Source organism: Tachyglossus aculeatus, chromosome 1 (genome assembly GCF_015852505.1).
Source record: "Tachyglossus aculeatus isolate mTacAcu1 chromosome 1, mTacAcu1.pri, whole genome shotgun sequence".
In the NCBI taxonomy this organism is placed as follows: domain Eukaryota; kingdom Metazoa; phylum Chordata; class Mammalia; order Monotremata; family Tachyglossidae; genus Tachyglossus; species Tachyglossus aculeatus.
In genome coordinates, this window is record NC_052066.1 from 125,095,841 (window position 1) to 125,118,918 (window position 23,078).

General features: G+C 40.0%; 1 protein-coding gene across 3 annotated transcripts in view; it reads right to left on the bottom strand.

Annotated features, from left to right (window-relative positions):
• Window positions 1-257: 257 nt before the first annotated feature.
• ADGRB3 (adhesion G protein-coupled receptor B3) overlaps window positions 258-23,078 on the bottom strand; it is a 705,027-nt gene continuing 682,206 nt past the window's right edge. For all 3 annotated transcript variants that reach the window (XM_038748665.1, XM_038748662.1, XM_038748664.1), the window contains 3 exons: window positions 13,647-13,682; window positions 5,021-5,125; window positions 258-1,052 (listed from right to left, as the gene is read on the bottom strand). In XM_038748665.1, coding sequence (XP_038604593.1) covers window positions 864-1,052; window positions 5,021-5,125; window positions 13,647-13,682 — 330 coding nt within the window. In that variant the 3' untranslated portion in view covers window positions 258-863. The remainder of the gene's footprint in view (window positions 1,053-5,020; window positions 5,126-13,646; window positions 13,683-23,078) is intronic.

Consider the following 23,078-nt stretch of genomic DNA (forward strand, 5'->3'; position numbering starts at 1 on the left):
TAAGAGGATGATGGCAATAGAATTCTGACAAGCCCAATTTACATGGTACATTGTTCCAAAAAGTATTTGAGTAGAAAATACAGGAGCACTGTACAAACCTACTATTACATTTGAGAAATCACTAGCCTCAAAGGAGTATTAACGGTATGCTATTAAAACCGTGAATACATTTTCAGGATCTGCATTTCCAAAAACTTTATAAATATGTAAATTTTAGGTCAACAAATCCAAAATAAAATGCACTAAAAAAGTGATATGTAGACAAAAGTTTATTTACACCATACAACATTTTAAATATTTTATACACGGCTGCAGCAGAGAAAGCCACTCTGAGCTTTCCAGAGAAAACTGCAATAATAAAGATGTGAAATATATTATTCATATAAAAGTGAGATTATTACTTTATTGCATTTAAAGCAATGAAGAATGTAGCTCAACAAACATTCATTTAATGACAAAAACTTTGCTTTTATATTATAAAGTAAAAAGTGTAGTAATGGCAAACAGACTGTTATAAACTTTAAAAACTGCATAAATATATACATTGTGCTTCATGGTGAAGTTTTTTGAAAACTAAACCAAATGAAGCGGTTACAACATGAATCGTTGCTTGAGGTTTCTCTATAAAGATTACCTTACAAATCCATTCCACGGGTACTTACAACACAGGATGGTAGGAATTGTACACCTGGTTTCTCACTAGGGTTACCAGTGAGAATATACTGTACGAAAAAACCACTGACATTTGCTATATGAAGATCCTGACATACACAGTCATAATGTCCTGGTAGGAATGTCAGGCTTCCCAAGTCTTAGGTGTCAGTGCATTTAATTGTTTTGCTTCTGTATAATCCCTTATGAGTTTAAACTTCTGTTTGAAAATCCCCTTCTTGGACATCTAATGGCAAGTTCAGACACTTCTCCCATTCTGCTGGCCTTAGTTCTAAGGCATCTTTTGCCTCTGAATCTAAAACGTTTATTGTGGTGTAATGTTGATATTCATTTGGGCTTTTGAAAGTGTCCCATGGGTTCTTGTTTGGTGCTGGGTTTTCCTGTGAAGAGAAGAGGGGACAATTGCCATTATTTGATTAAATGGCCTCCTGTTTTTGATGCTACTCATAGAGTTGTAGTTTCTCCAGAAATGACAGGGGTTATCAATAGTCAAAATTTCAATTCCTTTTGTGTAGGAATAGCTAATGATGTGAATTAGTGAGAGAAAAAAGTTCTAGGAAAACAGAATTTTAAAAGAAAAATGCCTATCTGGTTGAGTTCTGGTAGGGGAGATTAAAAAAAACTTCGCTTAGTTTTACAGAATCTTCTATTCAGGAGTAGGATTTTTTCAATGACTGACCAGATGCACAGGTATTAGACATGTTCATAGTGCCTGGCATGGTTTCAACTCTTCACCGGCATTTTTTTTCCACTTGTTTCTACTAGCTTCTATTTTGCTCCCATAGCCATGACTAACATTTTACCTCCTTCAAATATCTGAAAAAATTATTCATCCACAACTTAGCCAGGTCGCAGTTCCTGACTAGTGAAGATAACTGGAAAGAAGAGTTCTACTTGTGATGATAAATTAATCAGAAATTAAATAGTTCTAAAATAATTGAAATACTGATAGAATAATGAATTGTTGATTTTTGAGGCTCCAGTACAGGTATTTCTTAATGAAAGACAATTCTATTCATATTCATTAAAAATTACCTATTCTTTCCTCAAGGTTTGTACTGCTAATGATACCTTTGTCTGTGTTTTATCCTGTTTTCTTCCTTCTCACTGCATCATACCTGCTGCTAGCTCTTTGCTGCTGTTCTATTCCTCATACTCTTCCTATCTCTGTGTTTTTGTCTTTCTACTAGTCTGTGACTCTCGCACTTTCTTTGCCCTCTATCCTCATGTATCTTTCTTTCATAGAGGTTTTTCCAACTCTTTGTCTTTCCTCTGTCAATCAACTGTATTTGAGTGCTTACTGTTAGCAGAACACTATACTCAGCACATGGGAGAGTACAATATAACAGACACAATAACAGAGCTTGTGCTACAAGAGTTTGTAGCTCTTCTCTTTTTCAATTTTTTTGATCTTTTCTTCGTTCTTTCACACCACTCTGTTTTCCCTGCCATTTGTATCCATTGTGTCTCCCTACGCTTATATTCAATGGAGTTTCCCTCTTCCCAATTCCTTTCAATGTTCCTTATCTTTCTCTATTTTTGTTCCAGCTACTTTGTGAAGAGATAATAGGAGACACATCTTGAGTCTGAAGTTTTATTTTCAGCACTAGCCTACTGGGGCAGTAGGAGGAACATAGTTCATTTTCTCTCTCCCTTTCTCTCTCTCGCTCCCTCTCTTCTTTACTGCCTTTGTTGTTTGCTTGGGCCTCTATGCCTGGACACTTCAGTGGAGCATTGCTAGCCCATTAGATTGGAAAGCCAGTCTTTCTAGAACCATCTTTGTTGGTGGTGTCTCCTCTCCTATTACTCCCTATTACTTGTCAGGAGCCCTAGCCATTTTTCACGTAGGCAGCAGAAAAATTTGAAAGACTACCATTTCTTTTATACCTAATGTCACAGATTCTTTTTTTTGCATGTTGAAGCATTCTGATCTGTGTGCTTGTGTTGTGGAGTGTATTAACCTAGTTGCTGAGCTTTCTATGTCTGTTAGCTAATCCATTAGACAATGGGACTCAGCAATAATCTTGGTATCTCAACAGCCAGAAAATTTTTCCAATGACCTAGCTCAAAATCTCTTCAGCTCCAATGAAGCAGTTGTTGAAAAAAAGAGAGCTTTGGGGGTTAGACTTTGAAGATTACACAACTGAAATAAAATTGAACTAATTTCCTTACATTTCAGATTAACAAAAATCGTTACTAGCTTGAATAACCACTGAGGGTTACTTTTAGACATGTTTTTCTTTAATGACTGAGCAAATTTACAAGATATTCTGCTAATAAAAATCAGGTTGGGTTTCTTCAAGATAAATGGAGTCAAATTTAAAAATGTATTTGATGAGTTATAATGGCAGGTGAGTACAGGATGAAGTTAAATAAGAAGGATTTCAGTAGGAAAAAAAAAATCCCTCTCCCAAATTCTAGATGGTACAGTAATGTCTTGGTGGTGGCGGTATGACAAGCACTGAGCTGGAGATTATTGTAGGCAAGAAACTACTGTTTTTAAAAAAGGACTGAAAGAGTATACACTTTTGTTTGTACGTTTACTTTTGGACACTTGGATTGAAACACTATTCTGGGTGCATGGAGACGGTCCAGAGTAGACATACAGAAATCATGCAGTATTTTTCATCAGTTGAATATAATACTAATAATAACATTTATTAAGTGCTTACTATGTGCAAAGCACTGTTCTAAGTGCTGAGGAGGTTACATGGCTATCAGGTTGTCCCATGGGGGGCTCCCAGTCTTAATCCCCATTTTACAGATGAGGTAACTGAGGCACAGAGAAGTTAAGTGACTTGCCCAAACTCACACAGCTGACAAGAGGGGGAGCTGGGATTTGAACCCATGACTTCCGACTCCAAAGTCCGGGCTCTATCCACTGAGCCACACTGCTTCTCCAAATATAAAACTTGTTCTTTATTGTTCATTATGGTAATGCAACACAAAGTTGGCATCTGAGTGGGGAGTTGCTGCATGGTGCTGACAGAGGGCTGAACCAAATGGTTGGATTAAACCATTACCAAGCTGCTTCCTCAGAGCTAAAAATAGTTAGCTAAGCCATTAGGCAAAACATTCTGGTTGGCAGGGTTGCAGGGCAGCTGAAGCAATGCATGCCCATCCTTCCTGGAAAGTAGCTAGTGATCTGTCAGGAAGACAATCAGTAGAAGCAAGGAGATCGACTAGATCATCACTCCACGCCCCTTCTAGCCTATAAATATTTGTTTATCCTAAAAAAATCCCTCATTTTCTATGACATACGTATGTTTTAAGTTATTGGTTACTAATTTAAACAACTTTATTCAACTTCCATATGATACCATTTCTCATAGGCATATGATCTGATTTTATTAAGCGTAATGAACTCTGTTTCATTAGTCATTACATTTGAATAGGGAGGAGTTCCTGCTTTTTTTCCCCTGCCAATCATATAGGAAGGAATGAGCCTTTTAATTTTTCCTAATATATAATTATACAGCTCTTAGAACAGGGAATGACGCGAAAAGCTGTTCAGCGCTTAGAACAGTGCTTGGCACATAGTAAGCACTTAACAAATACCATCATTATTATTATTAAAAAGACAGTGACTGATCATTTGCAGAAGCCAGGCATCATATTTGATGAGAAACTTACTTTGGAAAATCACTTTTTTTCTACCTCAAATCTACCTGGGGAAAACTAAACACTGACACTTTAGTGAACCAAGGTGGGAATTGTGTTCTGCAGGAAGAACCAGGAGCAGGAGCATATGCTAAAGTCAGTAGCACCAATATTTGCTGAGTACTGTAGCAGGCACTTGGAGACCATACAAAAGAAATACAAAAAAATCCACTACCACATTACGCTAGTTAGTTGGTTGTAAATTGCAATTCACAACACAGACTTTTGGATTTAGTTGATGCATCCAATTTTATTTAATGTAGATTTTTCAGCTTCTTTATCTTGATAATTCAGTGGTAACAGTGAAATTGCATCTATCCACCTCCACTAGCAAACTGCTACTGTTCTACTTGGCACAGAAAACCATGTGCACCACTGAAGGAGTTGGAAGGGAAGAGAATAAAAGGCCGAAGTCTGAACATCATTTAGGTGATTCTTCTGATGTTTAGCAGTGGGAAAGTGTTGATAATGGAAAGAATGAATTTCAAACTCTTAAAAGGCAATAGAAAAACCAGTTGGAAATCTATTGGCAGGATTTGGAAGCTGGTTTGTGGTTCCAGCAAATATTGCATGGCAGTTAGGCTGCATGTTGTGGTCTGAAACTGAAATCCACTCTTTATACCTATTCTCCCTAATAGACAAAAGACAGGAATTTTAAGAAAGACTACAGTGTCAGAGCAATACTTACCATACTGCTTGTATTTGGTATGTCCCGAAATCTGTCCAAAGTCTGAAATTTCTGATTTAACTCTTGAAACAATTCCATATGTCTTTTCCTTGTATGCATGACCTTCTGCAAAAGAAAACAGTGCAACTTTTAGTTCTAATTATGTTGAAACATTTTAAAGATCTATCACTTTCTCTTTCCTAATTAAGCAACTCTAGTTGGCAAGGAAACAGGTAGTTCCAATAGACTCAACAAATGGAAACAGATACCTCTTTTTTCCCAAGTCAGCACTTGCTGTGCACAAAGTACAGAATTTTCTTTCCACTTGCATGATTGCCAAATACAGGCTTTCCTTAGTAATTATGCATATTACAAATGCAGCATTAATCTCAGTGTGCTATTGTCTCTTTCATGGAATTTGTAAAATGCTTATTATGTGCCAGGTACTGTACTAAGTGTTGGGGTAGATACACGCTAATAAGGTTAGACACAGTCTCTGTCTCACATGGGGCTCACAATCTTAATCCCCATTATACAGATGAGGTAACTGAGGCACAGAAATGTGAAATTCAATTGTATTTATTGAGCACTTACTGTGTGCAGAGCACTGTACTAAGCGCTTGGGAAGTACAAGTTGGCAACATATAGAGATGGTCCCTACCCAACAGTGGGGTCACAGTCTAGAAGGGGAGACAGACAACAACACAAAACATGTTATCAAAATAAAATAAATAGAATAGTAAATATATACAAGTAAAATAAATACAGTAATAAATCTGTACAAACATATATACAGGTGCTGTGGGGAGGGGAAGGAGGTAGTGTGGGGGGGATGGGGAGAGGGAGGAGGGGGAGAGGAAGGAGGGGGCTCAGTCTGGAAAGGCCTCCTGGAGGACGTGAGCTCTCAGTAGGGCTTTGAAGGGAGGAAGAGAGCTAGTTTGGTGAAAGTGTGGAGGGAGGGCATTCCAGGCCAGGGGAGGGACGTGGGTCAGAGGTCGACGGCGGGACAGGCGAGAACGAGGTAAAGTGAGGAGGTTAGTGGCAGAGGAGCGGAGGGTGCAGGCTGGGCTGGAGAAGGAGAGAAGGGAGGTGAGGTAGGAGGGGCCAAGGTGATGGAGAGCCTTGAAGCTGAGAGTGAGGAGTTTTTGATTGGTAGCCACTGGAGATTTTTGAGGAGGAGAGTAACATGCCCAGAGCATTTCTGCACAAAGATGATCTGAGCAGCAGAGTGAAGTATAGATTGAAGTGGGGAGAGACAGGAGGATGGGAGATCAGAGAGGAGGCTGATGCAGTAACCAGTTGGGATAGGATGAGAGATTGAACCAGCAGGGTAATGGTTTGGATGGAGAGAAAAGGGCGGATCTTGGCGATTTTGCAGAGGTGAGACCGACAGGGTTTGGTGATGGATTGGATGTAAGGGATGAACAAGAGAGTGGAGTTGAGGATGACACCAAGGTTGCGGGCTTTTGAGATGGGAAGGATGTGGTAGTGCCATCAACAGTGTTGGGAAAGTCAGGGAGAGGGCAGGGTTTGGGAGGGAAGATAAGGAGTTCAGTCTTAGACATGTTGAGTTTTAGATGGCGGGCAGACATCCAGATGGAGATGTCTTGAAGGCAGGAGGAGACCCGAGCCTGAAGGGAGGGAGAGAGAGAGCAGGGGCAGAGATGTAGATTTTGGTGTCATCTGTGTAGAGATGATAGTTGAAGCCGTGGGAGCAAATGAGTTCACCAAGGGAGTGAGTGTAGGTAGAGAACAGAAGGGGAATAAGAAATGACCCTTGAGGAACCCCTACAGTAAGGGGATGGGAGGGGGAGGAGGAGCCAGCAAAAGAGACTGAGAATGAATGTCCGGAGAGATAAGAGGAGAACCAGGAGAGGACAGAGTCTGTGAAGCTAAAGTTGGATAGCAAGTGAAATGACTTGCCAAAGGTCACACAGCAGACAAGTGGTGAAGTCAGGATTAAAACCCAGGTCTTTATGATTCCTAGGCCTGTGCTCTACCCATTAGACTACATTGCTTCTCCTCTTCATTCAAAAATTGAAGCTGTCACACCAAAATGGCTAAGATTTGGAAATAGCTAGGTATAAACTGCATGGATAAGTAAAGTCCAAAGGGTTTGTTGGAGTAGTATTGCTTTTATTATCTAGTTATCCCTCATATTCAGAGCTGCTGCTGAAGGAGAAATTTACCTCTCATTATGTGGGTTCCTGAAAAATACAATGAAGGACTCACCATACTAACCATGCCATGATAAAAAGTGGGACTTATTTCTTTTGAAATATTATTGAAAGCCAAACTCTTCTGAAAGGGAAAAAATCCCTCATTTTACCACGTTGGCAAATGTAAGGCTTGAAATTCTTAGATTTTCTAATCGGATTCTGGGGGTTTCAAACCTCTCACCTTCAGAATTCATTGCCTGAATGTTGTAGTCGGGTATCATTGGAAAACACTGTCAATATATTGGGATTTTTTAAAAACAACATTTAAAACTTTAGGACCTCAAATCAAAATTGTTCTCTAGGTAAGCATTGATTCTACCCTGCACCTGTGTAAAGTGGGGAAATAATTGTAGAAAAAAGAGAAATGTGTTAAGAAAGCAATACACCAAATGTGCAGTGGCTAATTTAGAAATATGTTAACATTGAAAGAAGTCTTTTTCCCATTTAGGGAAATTCTAATTACAATATTGACTCTTGAGAGTGAAAAGAGAGTGTTTATTATAAAATGTTAGTGGTTATACCTCTCTGCTTGTATGCATGCACGCACTTAACTTGATAATTAGCCAGGCACTTATTTCAGCACTTATTTCAGCAGCTCCAGCACTGATCTATAAATTAATATTCAGTAATTGTGTGGATGAGATTACCTGCATACATTAAGTATGATGTGAACATTTACTTCATTTGTTAAATAGCTAATTTAATTCCTAAACAGAAGGATTTGTTTTGGGGAAAAAAAAAGCCTTGGTCAAGACCTTGAATATGTAATCTTATCTCAAAAGATAATTTTGTACTACTATTTTGGTTCCCTGAGAGCCAAAGCTTAAAATGGAAAATGAATAATAAGTTGCTGAAGTGCAAGAAAGACCTATTCTTATCAACATAAATTTATATTATTAGGATTAAATAAACGAAGATTTCAGTAATTATTTTTAGTTGATTCATCATGATTTTAAACCCTTGCATACTTTCAGGTGAAAGGTTATCCTTCTTAGCAATAGGCAAATTATACTGAATATTACCACTATAGCTTGGGAAGTTTTCTCAGGGCATAGCCATCAGTTGAGGAAGTGGCAACATTATTCATTATAAAGACACAAGAAACAGCAAGCAATTATAGAGCCATATTAACTTAACATCGATTGTGGAGTTAATACAGGAAATAATTTTGCAAGATTTAGAGTGAAACACCTTGCAAACATTATATGACAAAGAATAGCTGATGGAGATTTATGAGAGGAAGAATTTGCTTCAGTAACTTGCTGGAGATTTTTGAAGATGTTACTGCTATAGATAATCATAAATTAGAACATTCTAGTTATTAATAGTAGAATTTCACAGAACTTACCAGTGCTTCATTCAAGATAATTCACTAAAAATGAGGCTATGCCATTGAAATTAAGTAGCTTTCATTGGTTAAGATTCTGGTTCAAATCCAACACAAGGGGACTTCTCGGAAATGAATCTTCCCAGCTGAAAGGTTTCTACTCTTGGGGTGAGTGATGCTAACATATTATTGTGGTATTTTTCTTGTGAATTGCATATTCATTTGTACAAATGGACCCACCCACTCACCCAGCCCAAAGGCAGAATTTATTCAAGATATTGAGTAGTTGTAATATCAGGAGTCCCAAACTATGAGCATGTTTTTCTTCAGTACAATGAAAATTTAACTCTGAATCTAGCTCCAATTGCCTGTGTTTTCTTTTGAGTATTTTGCCATAGCAATCTGTTACTGTAGACGTCTATGTGTATGTAACTCTGTTTTCTCTCATTTCCCTGATATGGTAACAGTAGGCATAATGCTAAGCAGAGGAAATCTATGGAAATTTTGTGGAAAGATCCCAATATTTCCACACTGCAGAATTGGCTAGGAGATTCATCCCTATGTCTCTGAATTTTTCAGATCTCAAGCATGAGTTGGAAATAAAGCATGAATTAATACTGATTCTCTTTTACAGAACAGTAATATAATCAGGATTAACTATTACCCATAAAAGGGTTTTTGAATCTCTGGAAGAAAATGTCCTTTAAATGATGTGATTTTTTTGATGCTCAATTCATCTATGTGTTCTCTGCCTCTTTTCTGAAGGATCTTGTGTGAAGCTTATTCCAACCAGTGGAATTGTTAAAGACATGGAAAGTATTGTTCCATCGAGCCTCGTTTTCTAGATTATTTTGGAGGAAAGACAAACAGTTCCTAAAAGACATTTCCTCCACTTACTGCATAAATGGAAATGGCAGACTCTTTCTGTGGCTTATCTTCAAGTGGTTTTATGGTTATAGAGTCAATTTTATAGAAAATCAGACTAATTGGTTATGCTGTTGAAGAAGGTGAAATTTCTCTGTGTAGATTGCATAGGAAATTATCATTTGTCCCTGAAACAGATTCCAATTAGATCAAAATTCTAAATTGGAAGTATGTTATTAAACTGCCTCAGCTTGACTGAGGCAGGAGTCAAGAACGCTTTTTGAAGGACTCTCAGGGATTTATCACTATCACTTTTTTGGTGAAAATGATGTAAATTTCTTATGAATTGAGAGAGACCTCCTGACCTACTGCAATATTGAGCATTTGCTTTATTCAAGGAATGCCTTGTGTGAAATAGAGTCAGCACATGTATTAAAGTACTATTAAGAGTTTTGTGAGAACTCAAAAGAAATAAGGGAGGGCATTAGCATCAACTGTCATGGATAATAATAATGATAATAAATATGGTATTTGTTAAGTGCTTACTATGTGCAGGGCACAGGGGGTGGATATAAGCAAAGTGGGTTGGACATAACTCCTACTAGGACAGGAACTAACAGCCAGTGGGAAGGGTATAAGAAAGGCAGAAAGAAAGGATGCATTTAGGAATGCAGGAGTCAAATATAACTGGTCTCATTCTACCAGGCACAAGTGAGAAAATGTCTGAGTTCAGCAAAAGGGGTTATCTCTCACTTCCTGAGAGTTAGGGAGCTGAAGCAGATGCACTTAACTTGACTCAAAAGAGAGGACAAAGCTGCAGTTTGTGAAGAATTTTTCCGGTGTAGAAAAAGATTGTATTTGGTAAAACCCATCAAAGTTCTTAGTGGGCAGTGGTGTTTCTGAAAATAAAACTAATCCTGCAGTTTCCTGTAAGTGCTACATTATTTATGTAAATTGAATCCTATGTTTATGTTATGTAATACTACCAAATTGTTTTTGAAAGAAATACCAAATGTTTTCGAGGAAAATATATATTTTTTCCAAACCTGAACACAATATAATAATCAGAGCACTCATACAGAATGAAATTTCCTATAGTGTAAGGATCAATATTTCAGTCAAATGGAAAGGGCAAATAACAGGATGATCTTCATGGGCTATTGTGTGAGGTAGGCCAAAGTACTAGCTTAAACATCTTGGCCTCTGTTGCTAGAAAGAACATTTTAAGATGAAACAATTGGTCCTAAAATCCACAGGTTTTCTGGGGATTTTTAATGGTAAGAACTTACTATGTGTTAAGAACTTGTTCTAAGTGCTGGGGAAGAAACAAATAAATCAGTATGGATATCATCCCTGCCCCACATGGTGCTCACAATCTAAATAGCAGAGGGAACAGGTAGTGACTTTCCATTTTGCAGTTGAGGAAATTGAGGCACAGAAAAGTCAAATGACTTGCCCACAGCAGGCAAGCAGCAGAGCTGGAATTATATGCCAACTTGTACTTCCCAAGCGCTTAGTACAGTGCTCTGTGCTCAATAAATATGATTGCATGCATGAATGAATTAGAATCCAGGGCTTCTGACGACCAGGCCCAAGCTACACAGTTCACAACTCGTTTCACAACTCATTTCAGTGCCTACAGTGAGTAGATAATTTGGTTTGGGACCGCGGTTAAATTTTAGAGGTGATTTTCCTCTTATTATTTTGCTGTTAATGAATATTACTTGCATTTGGTCCACATTTCAGTTTATTCCAGAGAAAAGGAATTTACGTGGCACATTTTTCTGGGGATAATGAGCCAAATGTTTATATGTCCCTGTTTTACAGGAAGTTCTACAGTAAAATATGTTATATAAAAGACACTTCAAGGTTATAAAATTGAAGGTGAGTAATATCTGTATTTTCAAGTTGGATCATGATGATGATGATGATGATGGCATTTAAGCACTATGTGCAAAGCACTGTTCTAAGCGCTGGGCATCAAATATATAGCTTGGCTCAGTGGAAGGAGCATGGATTTGGGAGTCAGTGGACATGGATTCTAACCCCAGCTCAGCCACTTTTCTGTTGTGTGACCTTGGGCAAGCCACGTAACTTCCCTGTGTCTGTTACCTCATCTGTAAAATGGGGATTAAGACTATGAGCCCCATGTGGGGCAACCTGATTACCTTTTATCTACCCCAGTGCTTAGACAGAGCTTGGCACATAAATGCTTCACAAATACCATAATTATTACTTATTATTATTAAGTCTACCCAAGTATACTGTGATTTTAAGTAAAGGTTCAGAATGGAACCTGTATAATCTGTTCTATCTTGCTGAAACTCCATTGGACAGGGGTCTTTATCTCTGTTTCAGTGTTCAGTAAACTGCTTTTGCTTCAATATTTTTGAATAATAATATTATTCTATTGACATTTAAAAGAACTAAAGAACCTCAGCTTCTCCAAAAATTGTTCCCCATCTAATTCCTGGTATCTTAAATTATATAAATTTATTAATCAGTGATATTTATTGAGTGCTTACCATGTGCAGTGCACTCTACTACACACTTGGGAAAATACAATATGAGTTGGTAAGAGTGATTCCTGCTCACAAGGAGTTTACAGTCTAGACAGCTAGGGCATTCATGAATTTATATTCATCCTCAGAAGTTCTGAATATACACTTATTCAAAATATTCATTCAATTATTTATCATAATTGAGAAGGATGGCTCAGTGGAAAGAGCCTGGGCTTGGGAGCCAGAGGTCATGGGTTCAAATCCTGGCTCCGCTGCTTGTCAGCTCTGTGACTTTGGGCAAGTCACTTAACTTCTCTGTGCCTCAATTACCTCATCTGTAAAATGGGGATTCAGACTGTGAGCCCCACGTGGGACAACCTGATCACCTTGTATCCTCCCCAGCGCTTAGAACAGTGCTTTGCACATAGTAAGCGCTTAACAGATGCCATTATAATTATTATTAAACTCATTTGTAAGTATTTTCATGTCTGTCTCTGCTGTTGGAGTACATAATTTGTGGGCAAGGAATGTGTTGCTTTGTTCTTTCAAACAGTACACTGCAGTTCACCAACTGAGAACTCAATAAATATCACTATTTCTACTTTAAAAGGTAACTGCAATTGCAAGTTCCTAATTAATTCTGATTATATTATCCTTAATTTTATTGCGCTCCCTGTAAATAGCGAAAATGATGATGGTATTTGATAAGCACTTACTATGTGCCAAGCACTGTTCTAAGTGCTGGGTGGGGATACAAGGAAATCAGGTTGTCCCACATGGGGCTCACAGTCTGAATCCCTGTGAGAGTACTGATACACTGGAGGAATTTATGAATAATTACATCCAACCATATCAAAAAGAGTAGTAATTTTAGTGGAATTTATTATGCATCTATTTTGTATGTTGCACTGTGGTAGATGCTTGGGAAGTCCAGAATAAAGAAATAACATGATTCTTGCCCACAAGGAGCCTACTGTATTTGCAACTAGAGTAGTCTAAATGAATTGAGCAATAATATATTTATGAGTTCTAATAATAATGACGGCATTTGTTAAGCGCTTACTATGTGCAAAGCACTGTTCTAAGCGCTGGGGGGGATACAAGGTGATCAGGTTGTCCCACGTGGGGCTCACATTCTTCATCCCCATTTTACAGATGAGTGAACTGAGGCTCAGAGAAGTTAAGTGACTTGCCCAAGGTCACACAGCAGACGTGTGGCAGAGTTGGGATTTGAACCCATGACCTCTGACTCCCAAGCACCAGCTCTTTCCACTGAGCCACGCTGAATCATATCCAATTATCAATAAGAGGAAAATATATGGGAAAAATTTAAAAAAATGTGTGTTTAGTGTTGCAATGGTATTCAGAGAGTAGCCATTATCTGTAAACATTGTAAAATCCTATTTCAAAATGGGGCCTTGGGACATCCCAATACCTCTAAACCCTGCAACTGATATTAAGCACCAGAAAACTGATCAGACTTGACTACTATAGCTGTTTTTAACTAGAAATACAAAAAATGTCCCATGCTGATGTTTAAAGAAGAAAAACTAGAACCAACTTCTACAGTCTATTATAGGCTTCCTTTCTGGGGTTGAAATCCTTCTTAGGATGTTTCTGAAGCAACATAAGCCACGAATAACTTTGATGATTCTACTCTTTTGTGTCCAGAACCAATTATGGGTAATACTTAATAATTTTGTAGAGAAATATAGTTACTTTTCATTCAAACTTACTTCAAAGTCAAGGTCCGAATAACGTGATTTTCTTCTCTATATCAGGAAATAAAAAAAGAAAAAAAAAGAATTATGCTAGCAAAGTGAAGTTAGTCATACAAACAGTTCATTATTTATACTTCATTCTTTCTTTTGAAAAGTCGATTACTTAAGAAAGCAGAAATGAAATACTAATATCCATTCATTTCTAATAGACAACTTTTGTACAATTGTAGTATCTTAGAATTGTTAAAACACTGAGAGGGCACATTGCATCCAGTTTCCTGAACCACAATTCAGTTTACTTCTTGGAAAAAAAAAGTCTCTTGAAGCTATTTTCTGAGTAGAGTCATGAGAAGTTAATCAATCAATCAATCGTATTTATTGAGCGCTTACTATGTGCAGAGCACTGTACTAAGCGCTTGGGAAGTACAAATTGGCATCACATAGAGACAGTCCCTACCCAACAGTGGGCTCACAGTCTAAAAGGGGGAGAACAACAAGTTAACAACTCCTGCCAAAATCTTCCCACATTCCCAGACCCTGTTGCTTTTCATTCCCTGTCCATGAATAATTTCAATGTTTAACGATTTACAAGACTGCTATTTTATGGGAACATATCAGAATTGAGTTTTTTTATATTAAGCACTTACTATGTGTTAAGCACTGTTCTAAGCACTAGGGTAGATACAGGTTAATCAGGGCAGACACAGTCCCTGTCCCACATGAGATTCAGAGTTTAAGTAGGAGAACAGGTATTTTCCCCCATTGTACAGTTGAGGACACTGACGCACAGAGAAGTTAAATGATATGCCCTAGGTTACACAGAGGCAAGTGGTGGATTTGGAATTAGAACCCAGGCCCTGTGACCCTGTAGCCAGATACCTTGGAAATGTGCCTACCTTCTTGTGGGGAACCTGACCTCCTATGTCTAAGGAAACAGCGAAATACTTTTCATAGAAAAGTTAGAAAGCCGCTTTATCTAATTAGAAGAAAGCTAGAGTAGTCTAAGATAAACTGCCACTCCAGAGCCATGATTTAATTTTAAAAAGCAACATCAACATTGGTTCCAAAATAACCTACTCTTATGGAACTGTTTGAAACATGGTGCCTTAACAATGCCGTGAAGCCCCACACAGAAAAACTGAGAAAGATGAGACTGTTTTTCAGAGAGACTGAGCATTCCAATAGTATTTTATGCCTGAACAGCACTACTTCCCTTGAGAGGCTCTGGGCACATGAAATAACATCTGTAGAGAGTTGTGTGCCTGGATCTTAAACACCCACACATGTCTATCGTTAATCTTTTAACTGTGTGGGAGAAATCAGTCACTCACCCTATACCATAGAACACTGCAATATGTTATGATAAATGTCATCGTTGCAGTTCTGCCCTTGTATCATTTTGTCTTCTTGGCACGGTGACTCAGCAGGACACTTGTGTGTGTGTCAAACAGAACTCTTATCGAATACAGCAAATTTTCCAACAGGGCAAGGTTTATTTATAAGCCATAGAGTTTGGTGCCTTAGTCACAAGCTGCCTTTTTCTTTTCCAGAATTATATAGAGTGAGATTAGGAAAGTCGTGCACCAGCTTGGCACATAGTAAGCACTTACCAAATACCACGGTTATTTATTTTAATGAAATTCTCATTTGCTGTTGGCATTAAGGGGTGCTCTGTTGTAACTGACCCTAATAACCACTTTGTTTCCCTTCAAATCTCTGCAGATTGTTTTGCTGGGTTAAAAGAAGCACACCAAGATGAATACATTTTACTAACTTCATTGCATACTTTAGTTAACAGCACAATGTGGGGAAGCTATGAGGACCACTACTAGATGTACTTTTCAAGTTATTTTAAATTCCTGGGCTATTTTAAGAATTTGGAAAAAAACAAGAAAAGCCTGTGAAGACTGGATATCTATCAGCAAGACTTAGACTTCTCATTGTTTCGGTACAGCACAGAGAGTCTATATTCTTGGGCTTGGTGGGGCAAATTCTGACAATGCCATGGCCAAGACTGAGGAGTGGGGGGGGAAAGAATAGAGTAGTGGGGCATGCTGATCACCCATTAACCACCTTCCCACCCATTAATGAGCCTTCTTGTCTTTCTTCACACAATCACTCCAATCTAGCTTGTGATGAGCCCCTTTACCTCCCCTCCATGTCCAATCTGTGAGTCCTTCTCACTGTCAATCAGGTGCTGTCAAGCCACTTCTATCATTAATCTTGGTTGTCTAGATGTAGTCTTAGAAAGTTCTAGAGGAATTAAGTTTAGGATATGCCAGGAGGTTCACTGAGCAGAACTGGGAAAGATAATTTGGGATCTGTGGCAATGTACCCTATATCAGAATTCTAATAGGGGTAAGTCTCCTAATTCTCTTAACTGAGAATTTAATAATGCAGGCTCTAGATAGTCATGGAGGCTAACAATTGTTATTAATTTCTATTGTACACTATATCATTCACCTCGAAACTCCTTAAACAAGTGGTATAAGTGATGCCTCCATTTCCTCTCCTCTAATTCTCTCCTTGGCCTCCTCCAATATGGTTTCTGCTCACTGAAACAGCCAAGTCCGTACTTCCGTCTTGCCAAATCCAATGGTTTCTATTCCATCCTAATCCTCCTCGACCCCTCGGGTACTTTTGACACTGTTGATTACCCACTTTTAGAAATGTTATCCAACCTTGGGTACACTGACATTGTCCTCTCCTGGTTTTCCTCTTTTCTAGCCTATCAGTCTCTTTCACAGGCTCTTCCTTTGCTTCCCACCCCAAAACTGTGGGATTCCCTCAAGGCTCAATTTTAGGTCCCCTTCTATTCTCCATCTACACCCACTCCCTTGGAAAACTCATTCACTTCTATGGCTTCAACTATCTTCATGCAGATAATTCCCAAATCTGTATATCCAGCCTTGATCCTGCTCCTTTTCTGCAGTGTCTGTTTACTCCTGCCTTCAGGACATTTCTGACTGCATTTCCTACCAACACCTCAAACTTAAGGTGTCCAAAATAGAACTCTTCATCTGTCCTACTTATGACCTTTCCATCACTGTAGACAGCACCACCTCCTACCTGTCTCACAAGCCCATGACCTTAGCATTATCCCAACTCATCTCTCTCATTCAACATACATATTCAATCTATCAAATCATATCTGTTCAACTTTCATAATATTGCTAGAATCTGCCCTTTAATCTCTATTCAAACTACCACATTAATCCAGACACATATCCTAACCCACCTTGATTATTCCATCTGACTCCATCTGCACTTTCATCTCCATCCAGACTGCTACCATGTTAATTCAAACACCCTATCCTGCCACACTCCTTGCTGACCTCCCTACACCCTGTTTCCACCTCGACCTCTCAGCTCCCTTCTCCTCAACACATTATCCAAACTTGGCTTCATGGACTCTGTCCTTCCTGGTTCTCCTCTTATCTCTCTAGTCATTCATTCTCAGTCTCCTTCGCGGGCTTCTCCTGCCCCTACCATCCCCTAACTGTATGAGTTACTCAAGGGTCAATTCTTGGTCCCTTTCTGTTCTTTATCTATACTCACTTCCTTGGTCAATTTATTCCCTCCCATGGCTTCAACTATCATCTCTATGCAGATAATACCAAAATTTACATTTTTTAAATTTTTTTTCATTTGTTAAGCACTTACTATGTGCCAAGCACTGTTCTAAGCGCTGGGCGAGATAAAAGGTAATTAGGTTGTCCCATGTGGCTCACAGTCTTAATCCCCATTTTATAGATGAGGTAACCGAGGCACAGAGAAGTTAAGTGACTATCCCAAGGTCACACAGCTGACAAATGGCAGAGTCGGGATCTCCTCCCCTGTTCTCTCTCCTACCCTCCAGGCTTCTATCTCCTTCTGCCTTCAGGACATCTCCACCTGGATGTCCGCCCTCCACCTAAAACTCAACATTTCTAAAACTGAACTCATCTTCCCTCCCAAACCCTGTCCTCTCCCTGACTTTCCCATCACTGTAGACAGCACTACCATCCTTCCTGTCTCACAAGCCCGCAAACTTGGTGTCATCCTTGACTCCGCTCTCTCATTCACCACACACATCCAATCCGTCATCAAAACCTACTGGTCTCAACTTCACAACATCGCCAAGATCTGCCCTTTCCTCTCCATCCAAACTGCTACCTTGCTAGTTCAGTCTCTCATCCTATCCCAACTGGATTACTGCATCAGCCTCCTTTCTGACTTCTCACCCTCCTGTCTCTCCCCGCTTCAGTCTATACTTCACTCTGCTTCCCGGATTATTTTTCTACAGAAACGCTCTGGGCATGTCACCCCCCTCCTCAAAAATCTCCAGTGGTTGCCTATCAACCTTCTCATCAAGCAAAAACTCCTCACTATTGGCTTCAAAGCTCTTCATCACCTTGCTCCCTCCTACCTCACCTCCCTTTTCTCCTTCTACAGCCCAGCCCACACACTCTGCTCCTCTGCCACTAAACTTCTCACTTGGCCTTGTTCTCACCTGTCCCCTGGCCCACGTCCTACCTCTGGCCTGGAATGCCCTCCCTTCTCACATTTGCCAAACTAGCTCACTTCCCCCCTTCAGAGCCCTACTGAGAGCTCACCTCCTCCAGGAGGCCTTCTCAGACTGAGCCCCCCTTTTCCTCTGCTCCTCCTCCCCTCCCCATCACCCCTACTCCCTCCCTTTGCTCTCCCCCCTCCTCGCCCACAGCACTTGTGTATATTTGTACATATTTATTTTTCTATTTATTTTATTAATGATGTGTTTGTATCTCTAATTTTATTTATTTATTTTGATGCTATTGATGCCTGTCTACTTGTTTTGTTTTGTTGGCTGTCTCCTCCCTTCTAGACTGTGAGCCCATTGTTGGGTTGGGATTGTCTCTGTTGATGAATTGTACTTTCTAAGTGCTTAGTACAGTGCTCTGCACACAGTAAGCACTCAAATATGACTGAATGAATGAATGAACTCAAAGTTCACACTTCATTCTGCTGCCCAGATCGTTTTTCTATAACACTGTTCATCCATGTTTCCCCATTTCTTAAGGACCTCCAGTGGTTGCCCTTCCACTCTTGCATCAAAAAGAAACTCTTTATCATTGGGCTTAAATTACTCAATCACTTTATCCCCTCCTACTTTCCCTCTTTAATTTCCTACTACAACCCAGTCCACTCACTTTGCTTTTCTGACACCAACCTAATTACTGTATCTCAAGTAGAATGAGCAGAGGTCTGGAAGTCAGAGGACCCGAGTTCTAATCCTGCTCTGTTGCTTGCCTTGGGCAACTCAACTTCTCTGGATCTGTTCCTTCATTGGTAAAATATGAAATCTATGCCCCTTTTCCTTCCTACTTACACTGTGCGTTCTATGCCAGGAGAGGGACTGTGTATAACCTATGTTGTATCTGCCCCAGTGTTTAGGACAGTGGCACTTAGTAAGCACTTAATAAATCAATTAATCAATCGTATTTATTGAGCACTTACTGTGTTCAGAGCACTGTACTAAGCGCTTGGGAAGAACAAGATGGCAACATATAGAGACAGTCGCTACCCAACACAGTTAACATTACTATGGTCACGATAATGCATGACAAACCACTACTATTGGCCCTTTTATTTAATCCCCCATTCCTCGCTGATCTGCATTTATCTGATCATATCGCACCCTAATTCCTATCTCGTCTTATGTCCTGAGGTTTGTCATTATTTTAGAAACCCTGAGACTTAGCAAAAAGAAAACTAGGCTTCTCTTCTACCTTCAGTGCCACACTTGCCTTACAGACAACATGTAATAATGCTCCTGCTGAGTCCCTGAAAAAGACAAGACTTCAACCCTTGTTTTTGCTTCCCTCAGCTTCTCTTCCATACTCTTCAAAAACACAGATTTAGAATACATAGGGTGATGTACCCACTAGCTAGGATCAAGTTTTTACATGAAGGAGTAAGCTGATGCTCTGACCTAGAGTGTTGGGTTTGGAAATCTAAGTTTCATGATCATAAACCAAGTGGATATCACTCTGTTTTCTCTTATTCATTCCATCTCTGCTTTTGCTACTTTCCATTTCCATAGCCCCATCTGAGTCTTCACTTAACTTTCTCTCTATCTGCTCCCATGTTGATAGTGGATGTTTCTCCAGGCAATGCTGCCACTAGAAATTCATCAGTGCCGAATAGTTTGGGAAAAGTTCAGGATCATGGTAAGGACAATCCAGTATTTTAGGATAATTTGATGTAAGGCTATGGGTGAATCAGCATTTTGCATTTACTTGCCCCCAGTCCCAACAAAAGACAGTACCAGGAACTCTGCTACTGAAAATTCTATGTCATAGGTAGATTGTGTTTCAGCTCTTCCATTCTAGACCTGTTCTTATACAGTACCCACATTTCAGTGCCAGTCCACCAGAACTCTAGGGACTGCCCTGGCTTTATCCAGGCCTTTTTAGAGGTGGACAGGTGAAGAGAATGAAAAAGCCTGAAATTATCCCTGCAAACCCAAGTATGTTTGGGGTTGGCTTTGGGTTAGGTTCAGTGTCTGGGCCTGGATGGGGGTAGGCACCTAATACTTCTCTCTTCATTGCTTAAATTAGCTTGATTCTTAATGGAGACTCATCCCTGGCAGATTTAGAGCTAAAAAAATCTATATTTTCCATTAAAAGATTATTTCCAAAAATCAGGTTGTACAGGAAAATCTGCTCTGCACACAGTAAGTGCACAATAAATATCATTGATTAATTGACAAATCATAGGCTTCCTTTTTGCCTGTTAATTTTTCACAGGAAGTAGTGTACTGCATCATTTGTACACTCGCAAATTAGGTTGGACAACACTTGCTATAAAGTCTTCCTTCCTTGAGTAATAAAGAACTAAGAAAAAAGTATTTTGGAGCATTTAAAAGAAAACCTCTCTGAATAGGATATCTGTGGGAGTAATTGCTTTTAACTGATGTTTCATTGTACTATTCTGGTAAAAATATAGAAAAAACCCAGGTCTGGGACAAAAATAGCACAGAAGTGGTTGGTTAAACTCAATTACCCCAGCTCCTAAAAGGAGCTGCTGATTCAGAATGCCACATCTGCAAAACTTCCAGTCAGGCAAGGCCTAACCAGTTTCTACTGGACTTAAACTTTGTGCCCTTCATTAAACTGATTGAGGCAGGATCCTTTTTGTGGTAGTTAGCAAAACTCGATTATAATCCAGTGCACATTCATTTAATCACTTATAGTCCACAATATAAATTAATAGCGGTCTTTAGCCTTCTTGGTTATCTAGAGACTGACACAAAGCTGACACAAAGTCAGTTCGTCAATTGTATTCATTGAGCACTCACTGTGTGCAGAGCACTATACTAAGCACTTGGGAGAGTACAATATAGCAGATATATTCCCTGCCCACAACAACCTTACAATCTAGAGGGAGATGCAGACATTAATATAAATAAATAAATTACAGATGTGTACATAAGTTGTACACTTATGTGTACATAAGTGTTGTGAGGCTGGGAGGGGGATGAATAAAGGGAACAAGTCATGGGGATGCAGAAGGTAATGGGAGGAGATAAAAGGAGGGCTTAGCCAGGGATGGCCTCTGGGAGGAGATGTGCCTTTAATGAGGCCTTGAAGTGAGGGAAGTAATTGACTGTGGGAGATGAGGACAGAGAGCATTCCAGGCCAAAAGCAGGATGTGGGCGGGAGGTTGGCGACAAGATAGACAAGATTGATGTACAGTGAGAAGGTTGGCATTAGAGAGGTGAAGTGTGTTTGTTGGGTTGTAGTGGGAGAGTAGCAAGGTGAGGTAGGAGGGGGCAAGGTGAGTGCTTTAAAGCCAATGGTGAAGAGTTTCTGTTTGATGTGGAGATGGTGGCAAAATAGCAGAGAAAGTGTGCTAGGGACAGAGCAAATGGATCAATGTCCATACACTGGCAATTTAAGACCCCTCCCACATTTTGTATAGCATCCAAAATGCCAATCCAGACTGTGCACTTATAAACCTGTTCACAAAAGCTAAACACATCCTTTTCAGGAGCCATTACTTACTAACCAAGTTTTCAGTGATCCAAGTTTTCAATAAGTTCCCTTTTTCTTTGGATTAATTAAAGCTATGCTACAATGTAGACTACAACTTCTGGGTCTGAAGAAGATAAATGTTTCCTTTATTACCTTATGAAATCTCTCGCCCCTTCCCTCCTCAACTTCCATCTTCAACCACTTACTCTCCACTGGTTCCTTCCCCTCTGCCTTCAAACATGCCCATGTCTCCCCCATCCTAAAAAAACCCTCTCTTGACCCCCCACCTCACCTTCTAGGTATCACCCTATCTCCCTCCTACCATTCTTTTCCAAACACCTGGAACGAGTCATCTACACCCACTCCCTCGAATTCCTCAACCCCAACTCTCTCCTCAACCCCCTCCATTCTAGCTTCTGTCCCCTACATTCCACTGAAACTGCCCTCTCAAATGTCACCAATGACCTCCTTCTTGCCAAATCCAATGGCTCATACTCTATCCTAATCCTCCTCGACCTCTCAGCTGCCTTCGACACTGTAGACCACCCCCTTCACCTCAATACGACCTCCTTCTTGCCAAATCAAATGGCTTCTACTCTATCCTAATCCTCCTCGACCTCTCAGCTGCCTTCGACACTGTAGAACACCCCCTTCTCCTCAATACGCTATCCAGCCTTGACTTCACAGATTCCATCCTCTCCTGGTTCTTCTCATCTCTCTGGCTGTTCATTCTCAGACTCCTTTGCGGGCTCCTACTCCCCCTCCCATCCCCTTACTGTAGGGGTTTCTCAAGGGTCAGTTCTTGATCCCCTTCTGTTCTCTATCTACACTCACACCCTTGGTGAACTCATTCACTCCCATGGCTTCAACTATCATCTCTGATAGCTGATGACACCCAAATCTACATCTCTGCCCCTGCTCGCTCTCCCTCCCTTCAGGCTTGGGTCTCCTCCTGCCTTCAGGACATCTCCATCTAGATGTCTGCCCGCCATCTAAAACTCAATATGTCCAAGACTGAACTCCTTATCTTCCCTCCCAAACCCTGGCCTCTCCCTGACTTTCCCATCACTGTAGACGGCACTACCATCCTTCCCATCTCACAAGTCCGCAACCTTGGTGTCATCCTCGACTCTGCTCTCTCGTTCACCCCTCACATCTAATCCGCCACCAAAACCTGCCGGTCTCACCTCCACAACATCACCAAGATCCTCCCTTTCCTCTCCATCCAAACTGCTACCTTGCTGGTTCAATTTCTCATCCTATCCCAATTGGATCACTGCATCAGCCTTCTCTCTGATCTCTCATCCTCCTGTCTCTCCCCACTTCAGTCTATATTTCACTCTGCTGCCTGGATCATCTTTGTGCAGAAATGCTCTGGGCATGTTACTCCCCTCCTCAAAAATCTCCAGTGGCTACCAGTCAACCTACACATAAAGCAAAAACTCCTCACTCT